Source organism: Agrilus planipennis, unplaced genomic scaffold, assembly GCF_000699045.2.
Source record: "Agrilus planipennis isolate EAB-ADULT unplaced genomic scaffold, Apla_2.0 scaffold184, whole genome shotgun sequence".
Classification (NCBI taxonomy): Eukaryota; Metazoa; Arthropoda; class Insecta; order Coleoptera; family Buprestidae; genus Agrilus; species Agrilus planipennis.
Window position 1 is genome coordinate 236,707 of NW_020438988.1, and position 26,520 is coordinate 263,226.

The window sequence follows — 26,520 nt, forward strand, 5'->3', positions numbered from 1 at the left end:
TTGGTATCTGTGACCAGTAATTTTTGAGAAATTGAAATGTTTTTGAAATTGTCAATATGGTGTTATCACGCTAGCCGTATTAAAAATTTTGGCGAGTCAGTTTATTAATTTATTGTTGAGTAATGGTTATCTAGTTAGCTGTGAAAATAGTATTAATATTTATAAATAAAATAAGACGCACTGTCTTCGAAAGAATAATTAGTAGATATGGTTTATACTTTGGGTAATTCAAAAGGAAATTCATTACTTGCTATTTACTACTTGTAATATTTATTATTTACATACATATGTATGTATTTTGTGACAGTAAGTTTATATTAAAATTACATTAATTTAGACACTTTTGTAATATTTCTTAACACCTTTACTATGTATTGAAATTTTGAAAAAGCCTCAAATCAGAGACGAAACGTTGGTGTAGGTTTTATTTCAATAAATCTTTTTACGTCCCTAATTAGCTCTGTTTATTTTCATTAAAACGTATATTTACTTATAAACTATATAAGCTACTGAAAGGATCTTGCTTTTTATTCGTCAACCTTGATTAAACGATTTTGAGGTTATAGAGGAAGAACAGAAAGAAAATATATAGTAAGAAGAAAGAAGATAAGGCTGGTGCACTCGAAAAGTAGTAGGATAGCTTTGATCTTACGAAAAGAACTAAAACGGTATGCAAAAGGCATATGATCCAACATACAAATGTGAAAGAAGGCGATGATATATTGTTCAAAAAAGATAGTGACAATCGGTCATATATAGACAACAGATTAGACGCGGGAGTTGGATATCGATTGCTGGGCAGAATGAGGATATTAGAGAAGAGATAGACTTCATAAGAGAAGAGTAATCAGGAATACAAATAGAGTGAAAAGGATCGAGAAAAAAATAAAAATTTTGATGAAGGCGATAAACTATAAAAATAAAAAGTGGGTGAGAGAAAAGAATGAATTATAAAAGAAGATTTACATGTGTGAAACAAAAGTTGTAGAGAAAGATAAATAATGAAGCAAGAGGTACTAAATTAACGCTTAATAAGGTGCGCAGTAATTTAGCAAAAGAAAGGAAACCAAAGGGTTCCAAAGAAGGGAACGCAAAGACTTTGAGAGGACATGTCTCAGAAAAAATGTATAAGTAAATTTAGCAATTATGACTTAAAGAAAAAAAAAAGACAAGGAAAATTATTGGAATAATATGTATTGATTCAAGGGAACCGATAAACAAAGAATTTAACTAATCCAAACGCTGCTGAAAATGTTCAGAATCAAGAAAGAGCCAGCAAGGATAATGCTCTGTAAGGTACACGTGACTTATCTCGAATTGAGCAAGATATTAACGTATAAAAACTGACTTTGCTTTTATGGACAAATCTAAATTAAAAAGTTAAAAAGATGTAACCTAAATAACGAAGTTGAAATATTTTCTTCTATTTAAATGGAGCCATCTTTGAGGTAGAAACTTTCCATTAAAAATCATTACAATCGGTTGGTAATTTTCAAAGAAATCGCGTAAAATAGTACAATCGAATGGAGAACCTCCTTTTTTTTTGAAGTCAGTTAAAATGTGATCTGAAAGGTGCTAATATGCGGTTTGATGATGATCATACAAAAAAGGAAATTGAGATTCAACGATTCAGAAATTTTGCGAGGGAGAGAGCTGATAATGTTAATTTACGAGGGTGCGTTTTTAAGTTCGCGGAATGGGTATATTTTTCATTTTCAAGCGACGAAGAAGTGAAGAATGCAGTTTTGACGTATTCAGACAAAGACAAAACATTCTTTTTCGAAGGTATACGTAAGGCAATTGAAAGATTGGAAAATATATAATGGTAGCAGGTGAATATATTGAAAAAGAAAAATAAATTCGTACTTTTATTTTCACTTCTTACCCCCTATTCCGTGAACTTAAATACGCTCCCTCGTATTTAAATCTAAGGGACATGAAGTTCAATAAAAAGGAGTCCAGGCTAGTGAGCCAACCAGACAACCCTTTCGCGAGAATAGTCAGCGGGGGAAGATGAGAGGAGCAATGTGATGTTGTACAATACGTATGGAGCCAAGAGGTTTAACGATACATCTCAATTCCTAAGAAAGTATGGCATAATGGTTCTTCAAGTGACAGGGTTAGATGAAGACAAACTAAGAAGGCAGTTCAGAGTTTAAATACTGTTTGAAAAGTGCGATACAGAAAAGTTACTGTAAAAATATCGGGCTTTCTAAGGAGCAAATTGTAATGATTAAAAGAATTTTAATAGATAGATGGTGCTTGAAGGAATGATAGTACAATCTAATAATCAGATCGAATATATAATTACTGTGTAGAAGAACATATCAATGATATAAAGTGAGAGTAAGATAGGCGGGATGGTAAAACACAACATGAGCGAATATGATGCGATATTTGTACAAAAACACGGATATACAGCGAAACGAATGGAAAAGGTATGGTAATCCTGGTTTTAATGGTAGATAGGGAGCTTGAGGATTTTGTCAAGTATTTAGAGATTACGCCAAAAATCGACTAAAGACCCACAGAATTCCTTTGGTGGGGACTTACGTTAGTACACAGCTAGCAAGAAAAGTCAATTTTACGCAAGCATATCAACGTCGGTTAATAAATTTTAGTAATTAGGTCACAAAAATACATAAATATCAAAGTTTTTTCGTAGTGCTGCAGCCCACAGCACGTATACATTACATGAAATATAAATAAAATCTAACACTTTTATGAGTTATTACTGTTAGGCACTTGATCATCGCAATAAGAAAAAGTGTTAATTAATTACTCTAGCATTTCAAATTCTGTCGGCCGAATGAACATAACCAGACACCGTACCTAGCCATGTCTGCTTTAATCGGGTCGTCAAAAACACTCAATAAGTAGCTGTTTTATGCTGTTGATAGCAAAATTATCAAAGAACACCGCGTATGGCGCTGACCTCACATCACTTATGCATATAGTACAAGAACTCAATAATCACAATGTGTGCTGAAATATTAGCCTGCGTCTGGTTTAGTTTTTTTTTTATTCGAGATGTAATCATTTAATGTATGTGTCTACATGAAATGCATTTTAACACGCAAGTACTACTACAAATGGTCTCTTTTTACATAGTACATTCATTTATTAGGATACATACATACATACATTTTATCTTTATAACATTCCTTTACGATTTATCATTTACAAATGTTCATTTTATTACACTACTTGATGCCATTTGTAATGGTGTTACGTTTCTGTATAATATGGCCTGTATACATGTATGTATGTACAACTTACTGTAATGTTCGTGGGTTTAACAAAATTAACTTCTAAGACTGATAATGACAGAAACTATTTATTTACATTAATTATTAAAGAACTTAAAAACACTATTAAATTATTACTAAACTTAGGTTATGAATTATTCTATTTATTTACACTACTGTTGATATATCACTATTCACTGCGCTATTTATTTCACTGCTATCACTGTCAATTTATTTCCCGATTCACTTCTGCAACGGTCAATTTATTTCTTCTTCTTCTCGGCGATCGTCTCTTCCTTTGAATACTCTTCTGTTTACTTTCGGAAACCTTCTGGAAACATCCGGATAGTTTATTTTTTCTTTGAACTCTGTAACTGCTTTCCCAGAACGCAGGTACGATACACAAATTTACAAATACGGCGCACATGAAGAATACATTTCCTAGTACAATATCGGAATTTCATACAATTCGTAGGAAATATATACATTTCCCAGGATATGTGTGCATTATAAAATCTTTGAAACAATATTTTATGCAAGAAAATACTACAAATGGCGCGGTAAACGCTCTCTGTAGTACGATGCTACATTTTAGGATTACGTATGCTCCAACAAGGTCCATTTAAATATATGGATATCTACTTGTTGAAACGAATCCCGGCGTGATCAGTTTTGACAGAATACAGACCATTTCGAATTATTTTATTCAATATTTTATACATTTCCTATATAGCCTCGGAATTGTATTCATTTCCTTAATTTCATACCTTTTCGATAATATATATGAAGATATCCTGTAGTATAGACTAATCATAATCATAATATTATTAAGCACTCCATACTACCCTACAATAGTGTCTACATTGCACCCGTGCGAGGTCGAGGCGAGTCGCTTGTTTATAGTAAAGAGAAAAATCCGGAAACCGGAAATTTGTAGTTGCAACACAAAAAAATATTTTTTAGTTGTAATGTTGCAATTGTACGTTTTGGGAACTTATTTTAAGGGAAAATTAAAACATACTCGGGAAAAATCTTCTACACTCGATTTCCATAACGGACAAACTATTTATATGCTTACACAAAAAAAAGTGTTTGTGTATAAGTGTCACCACGTGATTTTTAATTATTTATTTACTATTTTAATCGTACAATACGTTTTTAAAACAATTGTTATGTTAGTTAGTTTTTAGAGTTTTATCTACACAAAAAGTTTGTAGTAATGCTGGTTAGTGGTTGTTTGAAAAAGACCAGCAACCTGGACGAAACGTTGGCTGTGGTATTTTAAAAAAAATACTTTTAACCCTAGTATTGCTTTGATTAAACAGAATTGAACACATATTATTGTTAACGAAGCGGAGTTTTTTTTATCTAATGATAAGAGGTCCTGTTCTATTAAAAAACTTTTTTAGCGTATTCATTGATCTATCGCATCACTTGTTGAAGGAAAGAACAAAATTACTATTGCGTAATTAAATATAGACAACTGAAGAGCACGTTTTGTGTTGTAATATAAAACAAATGAATAATCCTTGCAGGTAAATTATCTGTAACTATCTGGGTCAAAGTATAAAACATCACAACAAAACAATGAAAGTCACATTGAATGAACTAAGTTGAGTATAGTTTTTTTGTTGCGGTTGTTTTCAAATATTTTGCAACTAATGCAAGGTCGCTTTCTACTTTAAAGAAGTTATTCATAGTTTTAACATAATATTCGGACAAATACCCCTGAAACAAATGAACCCTATTATGAAAAATTAAAAGTACCTAACATGTTTATTCAACCATAAACGATATTTCAGTTTTTAAACACAAAATCTGCTCTGAGAAAATCATACTAACTCCATATAAAATACAGATATGTATATTACAAATTACAAAATAATAACTATGACTTATTCTAATAGTTATAATATTTGTCATCAAGTGTAATAACCAACATAACGTATCGAAAACATAAACATTTATCTGGTTTTAACTAGGTAGTAGTCTATTTTACAAGTTCAAAATGATGTTAATTTTTGATACCGAGCGATCGAGAGGTGATTGATTTGGTTCGGATGGATTGATGCCTAAAAAAATGAAATTTCAAATTAGCACATAAACAATTGCAAACTAATTATATTAGAAACAAAACGGGTTTGTTTTTGCAAATTACTGAAAAACTCGGCGCATATATTAAAACTCTTGCCATTTTTTCTCTTTAATATTTAACTTTTCCAAAAACTTCTTTATACCATATATTTTAATATATGCAGATTAAAGTTCGAAATTTGAAACATTTTTGTGGTGGGGATAATTTTCGGAGTATGAATTAATTTCTATTATTTTTCTATTGTGTACTGTGTACTTTATATGATAATCAAAATTGTTCTCCATTACACTCCATGTATTTGTAACAACTTAATTTACTATTTCCAAAATATCTTTTAGTTTAATTTTTTAAATATAATACAATGCTGGAATCGCCTTAATTATTAGTTTACCTTGTTGAAATTTAAGACTTATGCTTACAAACGTTTTTTTCTTCTAGATGAACGAGATGCCATTCAAAAGAAAACATTCACAAAATGGGTCAACAAACATCTCAAAAAGGTAAGCTTTATTTTCAATATCTATGTCATGTTATTACCTGTTTCAAGTAATTGTTAGTATAGCAAGGGTCATGGTTTTAATACTCCGATCGATTGAGGTATGTAGATAGTTTATCGAAATAATGTGTGCAACCATGAAACGACAACCCACGATGAGCAAATCCTGCCGGAAGTGGCTTAACAAATTATTAATAAATGATAAAACCCCCAAGTCGTTTTGTAAGAAAAAAATAATATATGTAGGTACACCAGCGCCTGGCTTTTCCATTTGCTTGGCTCTGCCAAGTATTACAAAGATAAATCGTTTTATATAAATATCTAAATATCTACCAATAATATTTCTAACATCCGCAATATCACGAACACAAACGAAATAAACAGATGAGCGAAGCGATAACCACACTTCGCATTCGGACGGCAGGTGTTCGTTTATATAGCCAGGAAAAAGAGTCAATTCGGAGGGTGTTTTAAAAACAATTGCCAACCACGATATTTTTGCGTATTTGGGTACCTTTTAGTCTGTATTATCTATTATTCGAATAGTTGCAAGTCACATCATCATAAAGTCGTCAGTCCTAAGACTGGTTGGACACGCACCTCCACTCCTTCCTATCATGAGCTAATAATCTAATACCGCTTCCATTTTATTTAAAGCTATCTCTGACTCCTCCTTGCTAGACGCTAGCACCTCTATATCATCTACAAATCTAAGCATAGTAATCTTTTGCCCCTGTATATCCATCCCTACAGTTGTACTGTCTTTAATGATGTAGATCGCATCTTCAATATATAGTTTAAAAAATAGTGGTGACAGTGTTCATCCCTGTCTGACTCCCTTCCTAATATTTACTTCTCTACGTTGCTTCTCCAGGTCTATAAGTGTCTGTTGCTTCTTATTGTTAGTAAAATTAAGAAAATGTAGTTTTCCAATATTATAAATTTTCACAAAATACAGGAAACATAGAAGCATGTCGTTATTTTTAAAGGGGGCTCGCAAAATAATTGCAGAAAAGTGCTTACTTGCAAAATTAAATAACATGACGAATTTTAATGCAATCGCTTCGGGAATTACAAATGCACGGTTTTCCTCTAAATTGTTAAAAAAAACAGACCAATAAAAACTGAGATATTTTTCTTTTTATAAAAACCAGCTTCGGTTTGCAAGAGAGCACAAGCAACGAAAAATATTGATAACAAGTGATTTTCATTTTCGTATTTTGCATGTGCTTTAATTTTTATAAACTTTTATACAAAAATAAAAAAAATAAGAATGTAGATATGCTAATAAGCGTTTTTTATGGATTTTTCATTAATTTCATTTCTTTGTGTTTTATTGGTGAACAATGGAAGCTGACATTATTGGCAGTGTTTCCATATTGTTCGATTTTTATGAAATAAAACAAAAATGCAATAATCCCATTATTTTTGTTTGAACAGAATAAGTAATTTATATCTTTTGTTGTACCAGTTAAATCTTTAATATTTATGAAATGTCATTGTATTACGTATATACGACAGCATTAAAAACATTTACAAAAAGAATAATAATAGAATGAAAACAAAAGGTATCGGCTTATTATAAAAATGAAACTAATTAGCAGTTCGTTCTATCTCGTTATTGACTTTTTGCAATAAATGTCCTATGGAATCTTTACAAAAGAAACGCAGTAAACAATGGAGAGAAATTTATAATACTGGAAAACTGCATTTTCGTAAATTTATTAGCAAATTCAACAAAGAAAAGAATTTAGGTACAAAAATTTCTATCAAAGATATAGTGGTTGGCATTTTTTTCCCGGTATAATAAAACAAACAGAACTAATCTGGTCAATCGGAAGTGTCCAAACTATAGTTTAGTACAGTGATTCCCAACCGGTGGTTCGCGAACCCCTGGGGGTTCGCAGTGTTTGCAGAGGGGGTTCGTGAAAATAATATTGTAATGGCGGATTTTTTAAAACGCCATTAAAATCAAAAGCAAAACAAAAACACAAAAATTAAAGAACACACCCACTGTAAAACAGATTGTTCGCTGCCTGTTTGTTAAGAAATCTACAGATAATAAATTTCAATATTTTCGTCAATACATAGACTTAGCACTTTTAAAGCTTGAGTGATAGTGATACTGTGACTGTCAAGTTCTCGTGTAAATGATTTAATAATTATTAATTTAATTATTATTATAGCATATTTTTATTATGGATCGATGGTTAATAACGAGCCGTTTAGAAACGAGACATGATAATCGAGATGATAGTACTGAAACGTTAAATGCAGAACCTGATCTAAGACTGAAATTGTCAGATATTGAGCCTAACTTTGAATTGCTTTGTTCTATCAAATAGCCACAAATATCCCATTAAGTGTTTTTCCAAATGTAAAACATAAGAACCAGTTTGCTAAATTTATCTTGTTTTCACAGTTTATAGCCATCATTTTAGTCTTATTAATGTTATATTTAAATGTTTCACGATTAATATAATCAATTATTCTTTAATATATATTCTATCAAATTTTATTGCTTTTTTTACCTGTCATTAACGACTACATAGGAGGTTCGTCAATTTTTTTCGGACCTTTCTTTTGGTTCGCGAGGGAAAAAAGGTTGGGAAACACTGGTTTAGTACATTTAAAAATCCGCAAAACTGCTTCTGTTTTTTTTTTTTGTAACGCCCACTGATAGACGTAAAAAAGTAAAATTTCGAGTTTGGGAAATATTAGATGCTCATAACTATGTAGTTCTGCTAATTTGTTTCGGGCATTGTCCTAATTCTGATATATAGTACTACTAACTGAAGTGATTGATATGTTTGACGAGAGTCTTGTGAATTTATTCACTTGTCAAACTGGATTTACAATGTGGAGGCAAATCAAAAACTGCTTGGCAAATAACATCGTTCTAAATAGAAGTCTATCCCACTTCCTCGATTTCTTTGTTTCTTCTAATTTGGTTCATTTGTTGACACGGAAATAAACGTAAATTCATTCAGTCGTACCGCAAAGTTTATGATCCCTTCTAAAATTAGAACAGCGAACGACTCGTAGTGTGTACGTAAATTCCAACCAATATTTTTTCTAAACGAAGCGATTTGCAAATTTCCACACCAAAAAATTCACAACCCTCTTTCCCTTTGCATAGTATTGCAAAATTTTTCAAGTACCTAAAGAACACAAATACAGATCGGAGATTTGATAGAATTTGCCACTATTGTCGTCAGTTAGTTTCGATCAATTATTGACCAAGAACTTATCCGTTCTTAATTTGAAATCATTTTTTTTTTCGATTTTTTATTTACCCACGTCAAACTACCTCAAATTAATGAGGGAAAAATTGTTGCTTGTTGTTTAGGTTGTAGTGGATAAATAAAAAATCGAAAAAAATAAAAATGATTTCAAATTAATGTTGCATATTAATCCACTATTATTATAACTCCGCCGTTTTGATACAAACTGAATAGTAGCGCCCTTGGGGAAATGTTTGTGTATTCAATATGTCCAAAATCAAGTACATAGTAGCAAGAAAGAGTTGTGCCAATCAGTTTTTATTCTTATACGGAGAGGAAAAACCTTGTAAAAGTTACTATGCTTTATGATAATCTGAGTGTCTCTGACTTGCAATCGAAAATTACCATGCTAACACAGTAGAAATTCTTATACTTATTAATAAAGTTTATAGGGCTAACAAAAATCATTGGATTAATATTAAATTTTCTCAATATATATCTCTTGCACCTACTTTATAATGGGAGTTTTCCCGTGACGGAAACACAAGTTATACAAAAAGCTGGAATACGATAGTTGGAAGTATATATTCAGTAGGTAGCGTAAAGATTAGCCTAGTTATTTTTTTTTTAATAAGTTATCGTATGTATGTTTTGATGCAAATATTTAACTAATTTAACATAACCTTTTGCGTATTCCAAATGGGACACTGATGACCGTGTTACATGACAGTAGTTTGTAAAAACAATATTAAACATATTATTTCGTAAATTTATATACTTTATTTACGGATTCATTGTGTATTATAAAACGAGCCATTGAAGTAGTCTAGGTAGTTGATATTCAATCGACATTTTCGTCACAAGAAAAATGAATTTTCTCACTTTCAAAAAAAATGTCTTTTCCAAGAAAGCATACGTATTTATTTATATTATCGAGACACCCAAAATTTTCATAGCAGTGAACCATTTTTGCATAAATTTTTATAGCAAAATGTGTCATTTTGTGTCGTAAAACCCGCTCTGCTGGAAAGCTCTCGTGTCGACTTAAGTCAATATTTTTTCTCGCTGGAAAGTTTCCAGATATTTCTCTCCATGTGAGTATGTTAATTTGACACCTAAAAATGATAAAACACACATGCTATTATATATTGGGGTGCATTTTTTTAAATTTATTCTAAAAAGTTAATTTTTTAGTTTTTTTCGCGATAACTTAAACTAATTATGGATTGAGGATTTTTTATAGGAATACATTTTTTTAGGAAATTAAATTTCCCATCGAAATACCTTATTGTAAAGATTCTTTTCCAATTTTTTGTATCAAAAAATACTTAAAATAAGAAGATGGGTCACGTTTTTTTTTTTTCAGTATTCGTCCATGACTTCTATGACTTTTGATACATTTTATGTATAGTTCATGAAAAATCGCAAATTTTGCCGATTTTTTGGGCTGTGCACAACCGACGGTTACTAAGATATTCTTATTTAAAATTGACCCATTTTTGCCATATTGAACCATATTTGCTCTTACATACTTATTTTTCAAAAAAAAAATAATTCCGTGATAACTTATATTTACAAATATTGTTGTTAACATTTTCAAATGAAAATTAATTCTTTACAACGAACTGATATAAGAAGTACAGTGTAAACTATTTATAACATCTAAAACTTCCTATAAGGTAGAAATTAGTTGAATTTAGTTCGTATACCTTAAAACCCATACATTGCAACACTCTTTGTAGCACAACCGCATTCTCTGTTACGAAGAAATACATTTACTTGCTTGCTTTTGTTTTTGTTAATTGCCTAGAACACGTGTAACATTAGTCTTGGATTACATTGTCTTTAGGAATGTTGGCCCCAGTGACTAAACACACTTAGACACACACTTCTGGCATTACTCGTATCAGTCGTAAACCAACTTTGAAATTGTTAACATGGTCAATAAAAAAAGCGTTGTGTTGACTAAAAAGTGTGACAATCGACATAACGAAAACTCTCTATAACAAAAAAATGCTCGGTCTCTTGAATTTCGTTACAAAAAGTTTACACTCTAATTCATGTTTGTGGTTGAACTGTACCTACCTACACGGAGAAAATTAAATTTTTATGGCAAAGCAAAAATTAAAATTTTCGATTGTAAATGACTGAATTTGCCGTAGAATTTATTAGATAACTTTTGATAATCTCAGTTGTGACATACTTTTTTAAAAATTATTTCAAGTTTCTTAATTAGTACAATTTAATTTGTAATATCAACTAAAATACCTAGTAAATTTATTTCTGCTGGGATTTTATTTTTACAAATTCGGATCCAAATTGAAATTGTTATTATTTTCGTTTACGAAGAAACAAGTTAGTGGGATAAATTGTAAATATCGCTTTAATATTTAGATAAATTTTCCTTTTTCATTTTCTCCGTGTACAATTTAAAAATTTAATTTAATTTATTATTTGAAATAACCGGATACCTGTTAACTTAACACAAATAAACATTTGTTGTAAGACAACATAATGAACAACAGTTCGATTATTATTTTTTTTTTGGGTCTTTGAATTTCCCGCTGTACCTACCTAGATACAGGGGCAAAAGATTAGTATGCTTAGATTTGCAGATGATAGCAATATTAGCATCTAGCAACGAGGACTTAGAAATAGCTTTAAATAAAATGGAAGCGGTACTGACGAAACAATATTGTATGAAAATAAATAAAAATAAAACTAAAATACTGGTATGCAAAGGAAGAAAAAGTAGGGAAAGAGCGAATATAAAGATAAGAGACGAAAAATTAGAAGAAGTGGCTGATTTTAAATATCTAGGAAGTCAGATAAGTCAAGACGAAAGGAGTAGTAGGGTTATAAAGCAGAGGATAGCGCAGGGCCATGCCGCCATTAATAAAAAGAAGTCACTTCTATGCGCGCGAACGGTTAATTTAGAAATTCGAAAAAGGCTGTTAAAGGTGTATGTTTGGAGCGCGCCGTTCTACGGGTGCGAAACATGGACAGGGGGCGCGGCGGAAATGAAAAGGTTAGAGACGGTCGAAATGTGGTGTTATAGGCGCATGATGAGGATAACCTGGATAGAAAAGATTAGAAATGAAGAGGTAGTAGAAAGAATAGGAGAACAGAGAACTCTATGGTAATCAGTAAGAAATAGCCGAGATAGATTAGTAGGACACCTTCTCAGACATGAAGGTCTAGTCAGAGACACATTAGAGGCAGAAACAGGAGTTAGGAGGAGTAGAGGTAGACCTAGATTAGATTACTGTTCGCAAATAGTTAAGGACGTGGGTTGTTCTAGTGTTAGGGAAATGCGAAGAGTAGCGTACCTCAAGATAGGAAAGAGTGGAGGTGCGTGTCCAACCAGTCTTTGGACTGACGACCTTATGATGATGATGATGATGATGATGATCTTGGTAACTGGTGGTCGTGCAGAGCTCAAGTAGCAAAATTTGTACCTTTTCATGAAAATTTCTGTATAAATACCTCAGAAGGAAGTTATGGACGAATTACTAAAAAAAGTGTTTTTGATACTAAAAACAGGAAAAGAATTTCTTCAATAAGGTTTTCGATGGAAATTTCTTGCAAAAAAGTATTTTCGTAAAAAACTCCTAAAATGGATAATTTTTTAATTTATCGCGAAAAAATGTCAGAGTTGCGATGAAAAAATGGAAACAGTAGTTTACTTAGGATAATTTAATTGATAAGTACATGTGCTGTTCACAAAATGAGAGCTGAACCAAGACTAAAAACTAAAGACTGCTTAAGTATTTCCGTACATGTTATTTCTATATGAATAACCGTTTTCTTACAGACTAAACAAAGTCTATCGGCGACTATCGAACACATATCTAATAGATTTATGATTTTCCATCCATGACTGTTTATTAAGCTAACTCACGGCTACACGTCGCCGTTGTAATATAAACAGTTACCAGTCTCAACAAAAAAATACAAAATTACTAAAAAAATTTATGAAAATAATTTTTGACAAAAGGATACGTTGAAAGAAAAAAAAAGTGAAATGTTTCATTAACTAACTTCATCAATAGGTGATGGACCATAAAAATCAATAATTCAATCAACCTTTTAAACACTATACTATAAAAGCAGGTATAATTAATATTGTTTATTGATGTTGGCGTTGGCTGCCCAGTCGTAGACCAAGCTTGCCAAACAGGCCTAGGCGGAAGTGATAAATCGGGCATTTACCATGCTTGGTTTGGTCAATCTGGGATAAAGCTTAGTGCAGACTGACAACTGAAATATGGCTATACCTACTGATATTACCAGAGTTGCACGGATATAGTTTGGACATTCAAAATTAGCAAAGTCCGTAATAAATTATCTGTGAGAATGGACGTATCTACAGGTCTGACGAAGGAAGCTGGCGAGCGGTCGCGCAGGTACTTGCCCATTTATGACCTATTTGGGTAAGTCACTGGAACCAATACACAAATAAGCTTTCAGTAGACGTAAATTAATGTATTAATACAGATAGGACAGCAGCGTACTAGAAAATAATGTAAAAACATGACTTATCAAAAAGAAAAAATTAACCTATTGCTTTTGTTTTATAGTTAGTTTTCACATTCACTCTCATCATGGGAATCTCTATCACTGTCACCAACATCAACAATTAGTTCTTCTGTTTGTCTGTCTATTACTTGCTCACTGATCACTATTTTTAAATATTTAATCTACGCTCCTGATAGGAATACTGAAGAATGAGCGCTGCAATCTTTATACCTAAAACTGCCTACTTTTTCCACCGCGCATCCACGCCATTTTAAAATTTCCGCCAGCTTCCAGCGTCAGGCCTGTACTTTCTTGTTCCCACTTTGGATTGTAGTCGTTTGCTGCGTTTTGAACACGCCCTTGTTAAGTTAGGAAATGTTTCATGAGGAAAACAAACGACATGAAAAGAGATAACCGAATATCAGTAAGCAGTGCAGCGGTTATTGGTTGCTTAGGTACGCAGAAGATCAGGGTCGGCTTTATAACTTAACTACCTGGTTGGAATTATATCTTTAATCAAGCGTCTTGCTTTCCCAAATTCCTCAGAATGTTGAGCATTCCTTAAAGTCCTATGCTGGCAACATGCTCAAATTCTGCTTGTATGCGTCTCTTTCTGTTACACATCAATTGGTTTAATGTTATTCCTTTTGCTTTATTAATGTCCGCTGCAATTCCTATTGACATCTCTTTTCTTCATAATCCGTATATCGTCTGTCGTGAGTAAAAGTAGCCGTTCTGTTAGCAACCGCTTTACTCTAGTTAATAAGTTGAATTTCGAACGTCCTAACTATATACACTTATAACTTATATAGATATTGTATACTTATGATTATCAATGCTCTAACCGAATTTCTGTACGTACTTACTAAATATTACGTGAGTGTAATAACTGGTCAAACAAACATTTTTTGCTTAAGTTTTTGAAGACTGCCTACTGATAATATACGGCATTTAAGTGTATTTTTAAAATTTAATTGTATAAAAATCTGGCCGTTGATTAAAACTGTTTCATTAAATATACAGCTTTTGTAAAATAAAATGATATCTCGTTAAGAATGACGTTTAAAGATTGTAGAGATTTCGTTCTATCCAAATTACATCCCATTTAAAGCAGGTAAATTTTAAACCATCCGAATTGCACCTGCGGTATATTTAATAGAGTTGCTAATAGGTAATGACATGCATTGCTGCTATTAAAAAATTTTTTTTTGATTTGTATGTTTGGTTTAGCATTTCTACACCCAAAAAATGTTGGAGAAGTTTACGCTTTTCACTTGACAAAAATAGAATCAGAAAATGAAAAATTAACCAAATTCTGCGACTATCTTGTGGAATTTTATATTAATGAAAATTTTACGTTTCTACCACATACAGTGGATTTCGGGTATAACGACAACTAAGGGACCACTGTATTTGGACAGAGCATTTGGAATTTGCAAAGAACTACAAATGCGTACGAATCTTTTTACTCGAAATATAATTCTCTTATCGGCAATAAATACCTTTAAGGATGTTTGGGAGGTACAATCGGAGACAAGAGTACATAAAATTAGAAATTCGTGATTAATTAGGTTTTGCAACATATCCTAAGGTAAATAAATATTATCTATACTAAAAAAAGTATACGGTTTGAAATAAAATTTGGAATTTGATCAAAAACATTGAATAAAATAAGAAATAACGAATAATATGGAAAATTTTTAACTGACTTTTGGCAGTGAATATGCCTTGATTTCAACTTCGAAACAAAAAAATATTTAGTTTCAATCTCTATTAATAATGAGCGTAAAACTTTTTAATATGTTTAAATAATAATTAAAACTTTAAAATTGCATTTATTTCAGACAATTATAAATATTATCATTATATTATCAAGTAAAAACGAGATTTTCAGCTAATTTTTCATTTTTTCCTCGATAACCATTTAGTGAATTTGAATAACCTTACGCTAAAGTGATTCTCCAGAGTTCAAGTTACTTATTATAAAAGTTTGAAATTTCTGGTAGCTTTTTTTCTGTTAATAAAAATAAATTTAATCTGTTCGGTTAACGAATCTTCATAAAATGACGTGTAAAATTACAATTTTGTAAAATTTCAATAACTTTTTAACTGCTTAGTGAATCGATTTGTAACTTTTACAGGAGTTTTAGAATTGAATGAGGAACGTTCTTCCAAATTTTGATTTGTCTCGTCAAACATCCTTAATTTACAATTGATATTAAATTTCGTAGAGTAATTGTCGAAGCAGTTTTGATTTATTTATTTTTAAAGAATATATAAAATAAATGCATAATATGCCGGATGCAATTCGGATGGTACCCTTTTTTTGATCAGGTAAGAATTATAACTTTGAGATGCAATTCGGATGTGGCCGAGATTTTACAGATCGTTTCTATATACTACTTTAATTGCATAACTTACTACATACATTATATATATGTTAAGTAATTTTTTTTGTTAAATGTGTGTTTAAATAACTTCATTTTCGATCTATCCTCGACAATAACGTAATAAAGAATAACATGAGGCATTCCTATTATTTATTAGAAAATCAGTTATTTACTTTTGAGTTATAGCAGAACCGCCATTCTAATAATACCGTCTATATTTGCTTAATGTCAATGACATATGTGCACCGTCACAACAAAGAGAATTTATGTACGTGTCTGAGAAATGCATATGTGCTCCTACAATAGCTGGAAATGATTTTCTTACATCGTTAAATAGGTATTTTTAGATATTGTATGCACAGAACGTAAAAATAATAATTGAATTGAAGTTTCGCATAAGTGAATCACTAAGTACGGTTTCCTGAATTTTATCCTAGTACTGTTCCAAAATTGTTAACTGTATAGGAGTAAAAAGGCAATCATGTAGTCTTAGTTATAGCCTAAAATCACGTTTATTTCACTAACATATTTTTATAAGTTTGAGATTAAAATAATTTTAATATTATTTAATAATAAACAAATCTTTTTTTTGTCACCACTACTTTTTAATCTATACATCGAAGAGGCCATCAACATCATTAAAGACAGTACAACTGTAGAGATAGATATACAGAAGCAAAAGATTAGTATGCTTAGATTTGCAGCTGATATAGCAGTATTAGCATCTAGCAAGGAGGAACTAGAGATAGTTTTAAATAAAATGGAAGCGGTACTGACAGGTCAGTACTGTATGAAAATAAATAAAAGTAAAACTAAAACACTGGTATGCATGGGAAGAAAAAGTAAGGAAAGAGCGAATATAAAGATAGGAGACGAAAAATTAGAAGAAGTGGCTGATTTTAGATATATAGGAAGTCAGATAAGTCAGGACAGAAGGAGTAGTAGGGATATAAAGCAGAGGATAGCGCAGGGTCGTGTCGCCTTTAATAAAAAGAAGTCACTTCTATGCTCGCGAACGGTTAATTTAGAAATTCGAAAAAGGTTGTTAAAGGTGTATGTTTGGAGCACGGCGTTGTACGGGTGCGAAACATGGACAGTGGGAGCGGCGGAAAAGAAAAGGTTAGAAGCGTTCGAAATGTGGTGTTATAGGCGGATGATGAGGATATCGTGGGTAGAAAAGGTTAGAAATGAAGAGGTATTGGAAAGAATAGGAGAACAGAGGACTCTATGGAAGTCAATAAAAAATAGGCGAGATAGGTTGGTAGGACACCTTCTCAGGCATGAAGGTCTAGTCAGAGACATATTAGAGGCAGAAACAGGAGTTAGGAGGGGTAGAGGTAGACCTAGATTAGATTACTGTTCGCAAATAGTTAAGGATGTGGGCTGTTCTAGTTTTAGGGAAATGCGAAGTTTAGCTCAGGATAAGAAAAAGTGGAGGTACGTGTCCAACCAGTCTTAGGACTGACGACCTTATGATGATGGTGATGATGAGATATTAATTCAAGAACATGTACGAATTATTCAAATAAATTATCAAGATTTGAACACATTCATATGAAATGGGAACAGAACTTACCTTAAAGTCCCATAACTAGGAGCGAAATTTTGGTGTTGGATCTTCGGGAAAAATAAAACATTATACCCTTACTGACCTTGACTCTTCTTTAATATACATCAATTGAAGTAAGAAATGAAGCATAGTACTCATGTTTCTCTACATTTAATTTTTTTATTTCTCTCGTTCTGTTTAATAAGATGGACATTCATCCTGAATATTAGGTATGCATTTACAAGATCTCAGATTTTAAAAGGGATAAAAAAACGCTTAACATATGAATGAAATACATTTTTGAGTAATGATTATTATAAACATCTATATGCCTAGGGTCTAAAATTACTATTGATTTGTGAAATTTACAGAAATCACCTACTTCTCTGATGCCTACAATTTATAATAATAAAGGTGGTTAAGTTCTTTATCAGCAATTTATCAAAATTTATTAGTTCTCATCGGCACACCACGACTTTCGATGTATTACTCTGGCTAAATTAAAGATGTCCCTTACAACAAAGTTGATGTATAATAATGGCAATACATACCTATGTATATTGTCAATTACCATCTACTGATATTTACTGCTATTAATAATAATTAAATAAATATACTTTTTAGGGAGAGTACTTTGAAATTATAAATGTCTGTACTAAGTAGTTATATAAAAACAATAAATAGGCGACTTTGTCATGAGCTCGCATTTCTCTCTACAAACGAATTTAATTAAAGAAATAGTCAGAGAAGGTGTGTTGACAGTACGCCAGTGCCAGAACTGGTTCGCTAAATTTCGATCCGGCAATTTTGATGTCGAAGATGCACCACGTTCGGGAAGGCCGGTTGAAGCTGATAAAGACGCGATAAAGGCATTAGTTGATGTGAACCGGCGAATAACAACACGTGAGATCGGATTGAGGTTAAATTTATCAAATTCAACAGTTTATGACCACTTGAAAGGCCTGGGATTATCCTCGAAGCTCGATGTATGGGTTCCCCATGTTCTCACAGAGAGAAATCTGTGTCGCCGCATTGACGTCTGCGATTCGCTTCTCAAACGTCACGAAAATGATCCGTTTTTGAAGCGCATCATCACTGGGGACGAAAAATGGGTTGTATACAACAACGTCAAACGCAAGAGGTCATGGAGCAAAAAAGATGAACCGGCTCAAACCATTTCCAAAGCCGATATTCACCAAAAAAAGGTGATGCTGTCTGTTTGGTGGGATTTTAAAGGAATCGTTTTTTTTGAGCTTTTACCGGATAACACAACGATTAATTCGGAAGTCTACTGTCATCAGCTGGACAAACTGAATGATGCACTTCAACAGAAAAGGTCAGAACTAATCAACAGGAAAGGTGTAGTGTTTCACCAAGACAACGCGAGACCTCACACAAGTTTGGTCACTCGCCAAAAGCTTTTACAGCTTGAATGGGATACAATGCTACACCCACCATATTCTCCAGACCTGGCACCATCGGATTATTATTTGTTCCGGTCACTCCAAAATTTTTTAGACGGTAAAACCTTCACCTCAAATGAGGAGGTCAAAAACCTCCTCGATCAGTTTTTTGCCAGCAAAGACCAAAAATTTTATGAGCGTGGAATTATGCTACTACCAGAAAGATGACAAAAGGTGTTGGACCAGAACGGTCAATATATAATTTAATAAAGTATTTGTTTATTATACGAAAACTGTCTTTCATTTCCACAAAAAAAACGAAATGACTTTCCGAACAACCCTATAGTTATGAAATTCTTAAACAGATTATATTACTTATACACAGGGATTTTTGGGCAACGAATACCATAAATCTTCGATAGGGATGTGCGCTGATAAGCTTTAAAACATATTTTATTAAGAAAGTGTTGGTCTTATTGAATTTTGTTAGTAGCAATTTTTCAATCATAATAATGTCCATTGTATAACTTTTATTGTGCTTCATCATTATCATCATCATCATCATCATCACTAGAACAACTAGAACAAACTAGAAATCATGAACAAAAGCGAACCTAATACACCTACAACAGATATCAATTTGATTACAGTTGTGGCAGGTAAACGAAAGGGTTGAGGACAAAAGCAGAATTGCAATTTAACAAAGTTTGATTATGTTTCGCAAAATAATAAGCCAGGAAATATATTTTTTCATTTTTGGTGAAGATTAAGAAGTTAAGCTTAAATTCCGTAAATTATTTTAACGTCACTACAAGTTTTTAATGCACAAATAAGGGAATTATTGTTGTTTTTGGTTTATATCTTCGTTATATTATGCATTTAAACAAGGTATTATGAACGCTAACATAACATAGAATGCAACCATCTTCTTTGGCAATTTACCACATTATACGGGCTTTTGGTGAATAACATTAAATGTAAATGAATGGCTAGAAAATATGCATACCAGTGCCAGCAGTGTGGAATCATAACAGACAACGATATAGAAACAATAATAACTTGGTCGAGGGATGGAATGATCACCTTAATATTCTTATTAATAGACCACACTCAAACATTTCCAAACTCATTGAACGTTTAAAACAAGAAGCAGTACCAAGTTACCAAGAAACAACAAAAATTAACAAAATGTTTAGCAACCTGACATGTACAAAAATTGAAATAGATGAAGTATTATTATTCATTGTCATGTTTTATTTGTAAATTAATAATTATTACATTTTTGTGTCTCTTTAAAATTTATAGCATATTAGCACATTCGCAGATAAATTAAAAAATTGAAATTTTTGTACCGCTTTTGTCAAGGTTCGCATCTGTCCTGACTCCCAAGAACCAGTTTGCTGATAGCACTTATAACATAAAATATGACCTCTGTGAAAGAAACTCTGAATTCTAATAGGAGAAAGCATCATCTGTAAATTACTTAACATATTTCCGTAAATGCATAATTATTTTCTCACCTTTTCTTTTACCTTTCTTTTAAAAATAGAAATATTAGGATATACTGGGTGTCTCAGAAGTCGCGCACCCAATTGTTGGGATCGAAAGAGAAAAAAATTCTGAGCCCAAAAATCCATGCTTGAAATTTTTTTGTAAAGTAGATAATTAGTAATTAATTAATGAAAGTAACCAATCAGAAGCGCGCTACAGAAGAATAAAAAGTGAGTGGGAAGGTGGTAGGGGACGCGAGAGTGAGACGCTAGTGATGCACTCGGCTCCTCACGTAGTAGAAGGGATAGGCGTACGTGAGACTGGCTGCATGTGTGAGTCCGTGTACAAGTGTAAGCTAGTGTCAGTGCGTCGATAACAATGCGCGTATGAATGTGCGTGAGGAAATTTTTATTTTTTTATTACAGGCTCAAAATTTGACAGAATTCGACGGGAAAAGCTGTAGAATTCATTAAAATTATTTGAGATAAATTGAAAAATTAAAAAGTTCATCGAAAAAGATGACGGATTGGGCAACACTGAATTTATTTACTAAATAATTGTTAAAAAAAAATTGGTAGCAAGGCTCAGACGGTAGAAACTCTGACTGGTAGTTACTGAATGTTTTTTTTCTTTAAAATTACTGGAATAATAATTAATTTCAAAAAATTAGTATCGAGGCTCAGCGGCGGATACTCCGGCCGACAGTTACTAAATTGTTTGTTTTTATCGGAGTAATAATTAATTGAAAAAAAAAATAGTCGCAAGGCTTAGAGGCATAAACTCTAGCCGACAGTTACTGGATGTATTTCTCATCCCAAATTGTCAGAGTAATAATTGATTCAGAAAAATTTGTAGCGAGGCTCAGAATTTTAACAATTATTTAGTAAATAAATTCAGTGTTGCCCAATCCGTCATCTTTTTCGATGAACTTTTTAATTTTTCAATTTATCTCAAATAATTTTAATGAATTCTACAGCTTTTCCCGTCGAATTCTGTCAAATTTTGAGCCTGTAATAAAAAAATAAAAATTTCCTCACGCACATTCATACGCCCATTGTTATCGACGCACTGACACTAGCTTACACTTGTACACGGACTCACACATGCAGCCAGTCTCACGTACGCCTATCCCTTCTACTACGTGAGGAGCCGAGTGCATCACTAGCGTCTCACTCTCGCGTCCCCTACCACCTTCCCACTCACTTTTTATTCTTCTGTAGCGCGCTTCTGATTGGTTACTTTCATTAATTAATTACTAATTATCTACTTTACAAAAAAATTTCAAGCATGGATTTTTGGGCTCAGAATTTTTTTCTCTTTCGATCCCAACAATTGGGTGCGCGACTTCTGAGACACCCAATATAATGAATTATATGGACGCATAGGGAAGCCTTATGTATGAAATGCAGTCCTTACAATTACGAGACATCTGTCGATGTACAGGGTGTCAATTAACCTGAAAAACCTGAAATTGCTAAATAAATGAATTACTAATATTAGAAAAGACAAAATAAATGAATAAAACATTTGTATTATTTCACAAATAATAAATTCTGGGTACTTCCACCTTACGAGGATATTATGAGATGACATGTTATGTATATGTATATAAATGTATACATACGGTATAGTAGCTTCTGCTGGTATCCTAATAAGGCAAACTTTACGTAGAATTTACCTATCAATTTTGTGAAACAGTCCGAGTGCTTACTTAATTTATTTTATTGAAAGTTTTTAATCAAGGACTTAGGACGTTTTCTTTTTTTTTATGTCAAAGAAGGGTCAGGGAATATTTTCATTTACTTGTCAGAGAAAAAGTATTAATATCAACGTTTAGGATTTGTTAAATTTTAGCAAGTGGAATAAACATAGGGTTTTGTGGTGTTAAATTCAATCAGATTAAAATATAATATAGTAGAATATAATAGAATAATAATATGTGGTAAAGTTTCTTATTTATATTTGGTGTAGTAAAGTAAACTGAAAATTCCAAATACAAAAAATGTTTTCTTCCAAAAAAACAACATATTAAAGTTGCTTCAAATAGTTTAGCTCATAAATCCACCGGAAGTAATAATTTTTTATTAAGTCTTGCGTATTTGGCCTTGGTTTTGTATATTCTATCTTGGTTTTAGTCTTGGTCTTGTCCTTTCTGTCTTGATCTTGGTGGTGCTCACATAAAGACTGCAAGACCAAAGCTGATTTTGCATATCACTAAATACGAGATCTTTTAAAAAAATATCGCGAATTTTGTGTTTTTTTAAAAATTATTTATTCATAAATATCTACTTTGTCCCCTTCAAAGTAATCCTCACAGATATTATACACTTGTGCCAACGTTTTTTCTAATCCTCGAAGCACTTCAAAAAATCATTTTTTGTGATCTTGTTCAGCTCCTCCGGCTTTTCATAGGCCTCTTCAGTTTCGGAAACAAGAAAAAGTCACAGGGGGTCAGATCTGGTGAACACGGTGGCTGCTGCATTATTAGTGTGTTGTTTTTGGCCAAAACTTCACACACAACAACAATGTGTGTGCAGAAGCATTATCATGATACAAAAGTCAATTTTTGTTCTTCCATAAATCCGGGCGTTTCTGGCGGATTGCTTCGCGCAAATTGCGCACAACTTGCAAGTAGAAACTTTACCTTATTACGGTATAACCGTTCTGCCCTGTGGTAAGAACTCGTGAGGGACCACGCCCCTGCAGTCGAAGAAAACTGTAAGCGAAACCTTCACATTCGACCTAACGTTTTTCGGTCTTGGCTGGTGCGGCAGGTTCCATTGGGATGATTGAGCTTTGGTTTCCACGTTACTCTCTGAAGCAAATTTGGGTCGTCGCGGACGGAGTCTCAATAGCTCCTTAACAATGTTAATGCGATGCTGTTTTATGTACGAATTTCGCGGCATCCGGTTTCATATCCAAATCATTGGTAAAAATCGTATGGCAGCAGCCAATCGATATATTTAGGTCCTCGGCAACTTCTTTACCGGTGATTTGACGATAAGCCAATACGATTTTCTTCACCTCATCAATGTTTTCGCCTGTTATTGACTTGCTCGGGCGTCCGGCACCTTCTTCGTCGTTCACATTTTCTTGGCCCTCTGAGAACATTTTGTACCGTTGCTTCGGTCTAAGGTAGCTGCACCATATGCCATAGTCGACATTCGGAATGCGTATGCTCATTTAATTTTGTTTTTCACGCAAAATTTGATACATATTCTTTTGATCCATTTTTTGGAATAGGCAAAATCGAAGACGAGCTAAAACACTTGCAAGCAAGGCAACAGTCAAAAATTAACTTAACATTCAACATGTCGGTATAAGCGAGAGACATGAGTACCAACATGACGCCACAAAAATAATCGAGTAAACGTAACCCGCGGAAATTCAAAATTCTCGATACTTTTTTGAACAGACCTCGTATTGCATATCAAGCTCATACATTTACTTACTATTTTTTTTTACAAGAGTAATTTCTTTAAAAGTGTGTAGTTTTCTAATCTCTCAGTAGTGTACAGGGTGGGCAAGTTTCGACATTTGTATGGGCGATAAGTCGGGTGATCATGGAAGCCGCCTTATTAATCTATGATTTCCTATCCAATTAGAAATTTATGTTTAATAATCCCGAAACGGCTTTCGTATTATAAGGAAGTGCGCCATCTTGTTGAAAAAAATTTTCTTCAAATAATGATAAATTTTCCATAAACTCCTCAATAATATGCTGGTCCAAAATGTTATAGTATTGTTGGCCATTAAAATGTTGTTGTTGTAGGTGAAAAGTTAAAAGATATCTAACGTCGGCGGTATGATGAGGGTTGCTTGTTACCAGAAAATTCGGGCACTGTTAATGTGGGCTTCATCTTTCCAGATAATAGATATTACTAGGGAAAAATAGATCTTTAAAATGATCAACGGATGATCACTATCATATACATCACAGACACCTGTAGAAACCTATGTAAAAAATGCAACGGGATAAACTACCAAAATATTATTTATTAATTAAAAGCTTACCCATCGAATGCCATCCCACATATTATATACATTTAAAAAGAGGAGCAAATAATTTTTTTAACTAAAGCATAGCCAACTATGGTTCCCATTTAAAAAAATACAAGTTTATGTCATAACTCGAAACATGATTTTTTTTTAATTTTCCCACACCATCGTATTCTATGTAAAAAACGTAAATGTTTTTTTTGTATTGTTACAAACAACCAAGATATAGACATGTAACCAAAACTGAAAATTTTTGGACTTTGTAACTCGAAAACAAAAGACGATAGCAAGTTTTTGGAAGCATCAATAAATTTGTCTAAAAAAGGAGATCGAGAAACCACAATTAATTTTTTTGTATCTTCTATAGTTACCGAGTTGTCCTATACAAATGTCAAAATTTTCCCACCATGTACATGATCATGATTACATTTTATAAAATAATTACTTCCAAAATTCAAAGAAACCAACCCTCAAGTTATTATCGCAACTACCTTAGCATTTCATTGATGCAATAAAATATCGTCCTTAATTGTGATATTAATAATAGAAAGTGTAGTTTTACCCCATAGAACTCACTGTGTAAATTCTTTGTAAAATGCCCACTTTAAAAAGTTTGATGGTTATGTAGAATCATTACAAATGCCAATTTACTTCATTAACATACGTATTAACTATTAATATGCGAAGTTTCTTTTGGGATAAACGAATGCTTTTAAACTAAAAGCACTCTTATAAGTTAGTGATTTTACACGGTAATATGCCGAGAAGGATTCGAAATTTCTTGTCTAATAATATAATCACGTNTACCCCATAGAACTCACTGTGTAAATTCTTTGTAAAATGCCCACTTTAAAAAGTTTGATGGTTATGTAGAATCATTACAAATGCCAATTTACTTCATTAACATACGTATTAACTATTAATATGCGAAGTTTCTTTTGGGATGTTCGAATGCTTTTAAACTAAAAGCACACTTATAAGTTAGTGATTTTATACGGTAATATGCTGAAAAGGATTCGAAATTTTTTGTCTAATGATATAATCACGTAGCACTTGATTGGTCATCAATTTATTAATCTCGTCCTACACATAAATACCTATCGCTTGCTAGCTTTATCTCAATTGCTTTCTTATTTATCAGAAATTGGTTATTCAACTGTTTTAAGTAGAATGGTATTTTCCATTTGCCTTTTTTGGCAACAAAAATATCATATTCAAAATAGTAATAGCTTTAATTGAAGAGCAAATACTGTTTTTATACGTTAATATTTTAGAATTTTACTTTTAATGATAGAAAGAGACCGATTTTCTACAAAAGGTTTACCCTATCCTTTTTATGTAGAAAATACATAATTTCTCAAGTAAATTACGCATTATTAATATTTATTTATGCATCAAATTATTTTACGTTACTTGTCCTTCGAAACTGATTGTTTCGGCGCAAAAGACTATTGCCGATATTTGTAAATATTTTAAACTTATAATCATAACATTTATTTGATCAAGCAGTAGGCATTACATTATTATAGGCTATTAGTCGTAAGTTGGTCCTAAGAAAAACCCCATAATCTGTATATATTTCTTACCCCCATTGTAAATAGTTTTATTACCTCTTTTGTACCTCTCATTCCTGTATACCTACCTATTAGTCATTTGGAATTTTCAATCACTATTCAATATTATAAATACCTAGTTTGTAGTTCTATTGAATTTCTTAGGACCAGGCATAATTTGTTTGTGTGTGTGTGTTAGTACACACAATTCTGGTTGTTGCCCCTTCCATCAGAAGGGTAACATAAATACTAAAATTTGTCAAAAAAATAAGGAGTCGTAGTCGAAGTCGAAGTCGAAGATTCGATTCGTTCTAAAACATTTCAACTAAAAACTCCACTTTGAGTTTCCAGAGTCTAAGGTAGACTCAGCTGAGAACAATTCTCATAATCAGTTGTTACTTATGTAAAAGTGTAAATAAATGTACATATACATTTTACAGTTCCGTGTCTTATTTATACGGTGGTCCTTCGATCAGGTATTTATATATGTGGTACAGCAGTACACCCGTTGAGAAAAGATATATTGTTTTAATCGAACCTCAACAAAAAACATT

At 32.4% G+C, this 26,520-nt stretch overlaps 1 protein-coding gene across 1 annotated transcript in view; it reads left to right on the top strand.

Moving 5' to 3' along the window:
• The window catches only part of LOC108740575 (plectin), an 87,317-nt gene that overhangs the window by 16,782 nt on the left and 44,015 nt on the right, over positions 1–26,520 (top strand). The window contains exon 3 of the mRNA XM_025975651.1: positions 5,782–5,843. Coding sequence (XP_025831436.1) covers positions 5,782–5,843 — 62 coding nt within the window. The remainder of the gene's footprint in view (positions 1–5,781; positions 5,844–26,520) is intronic.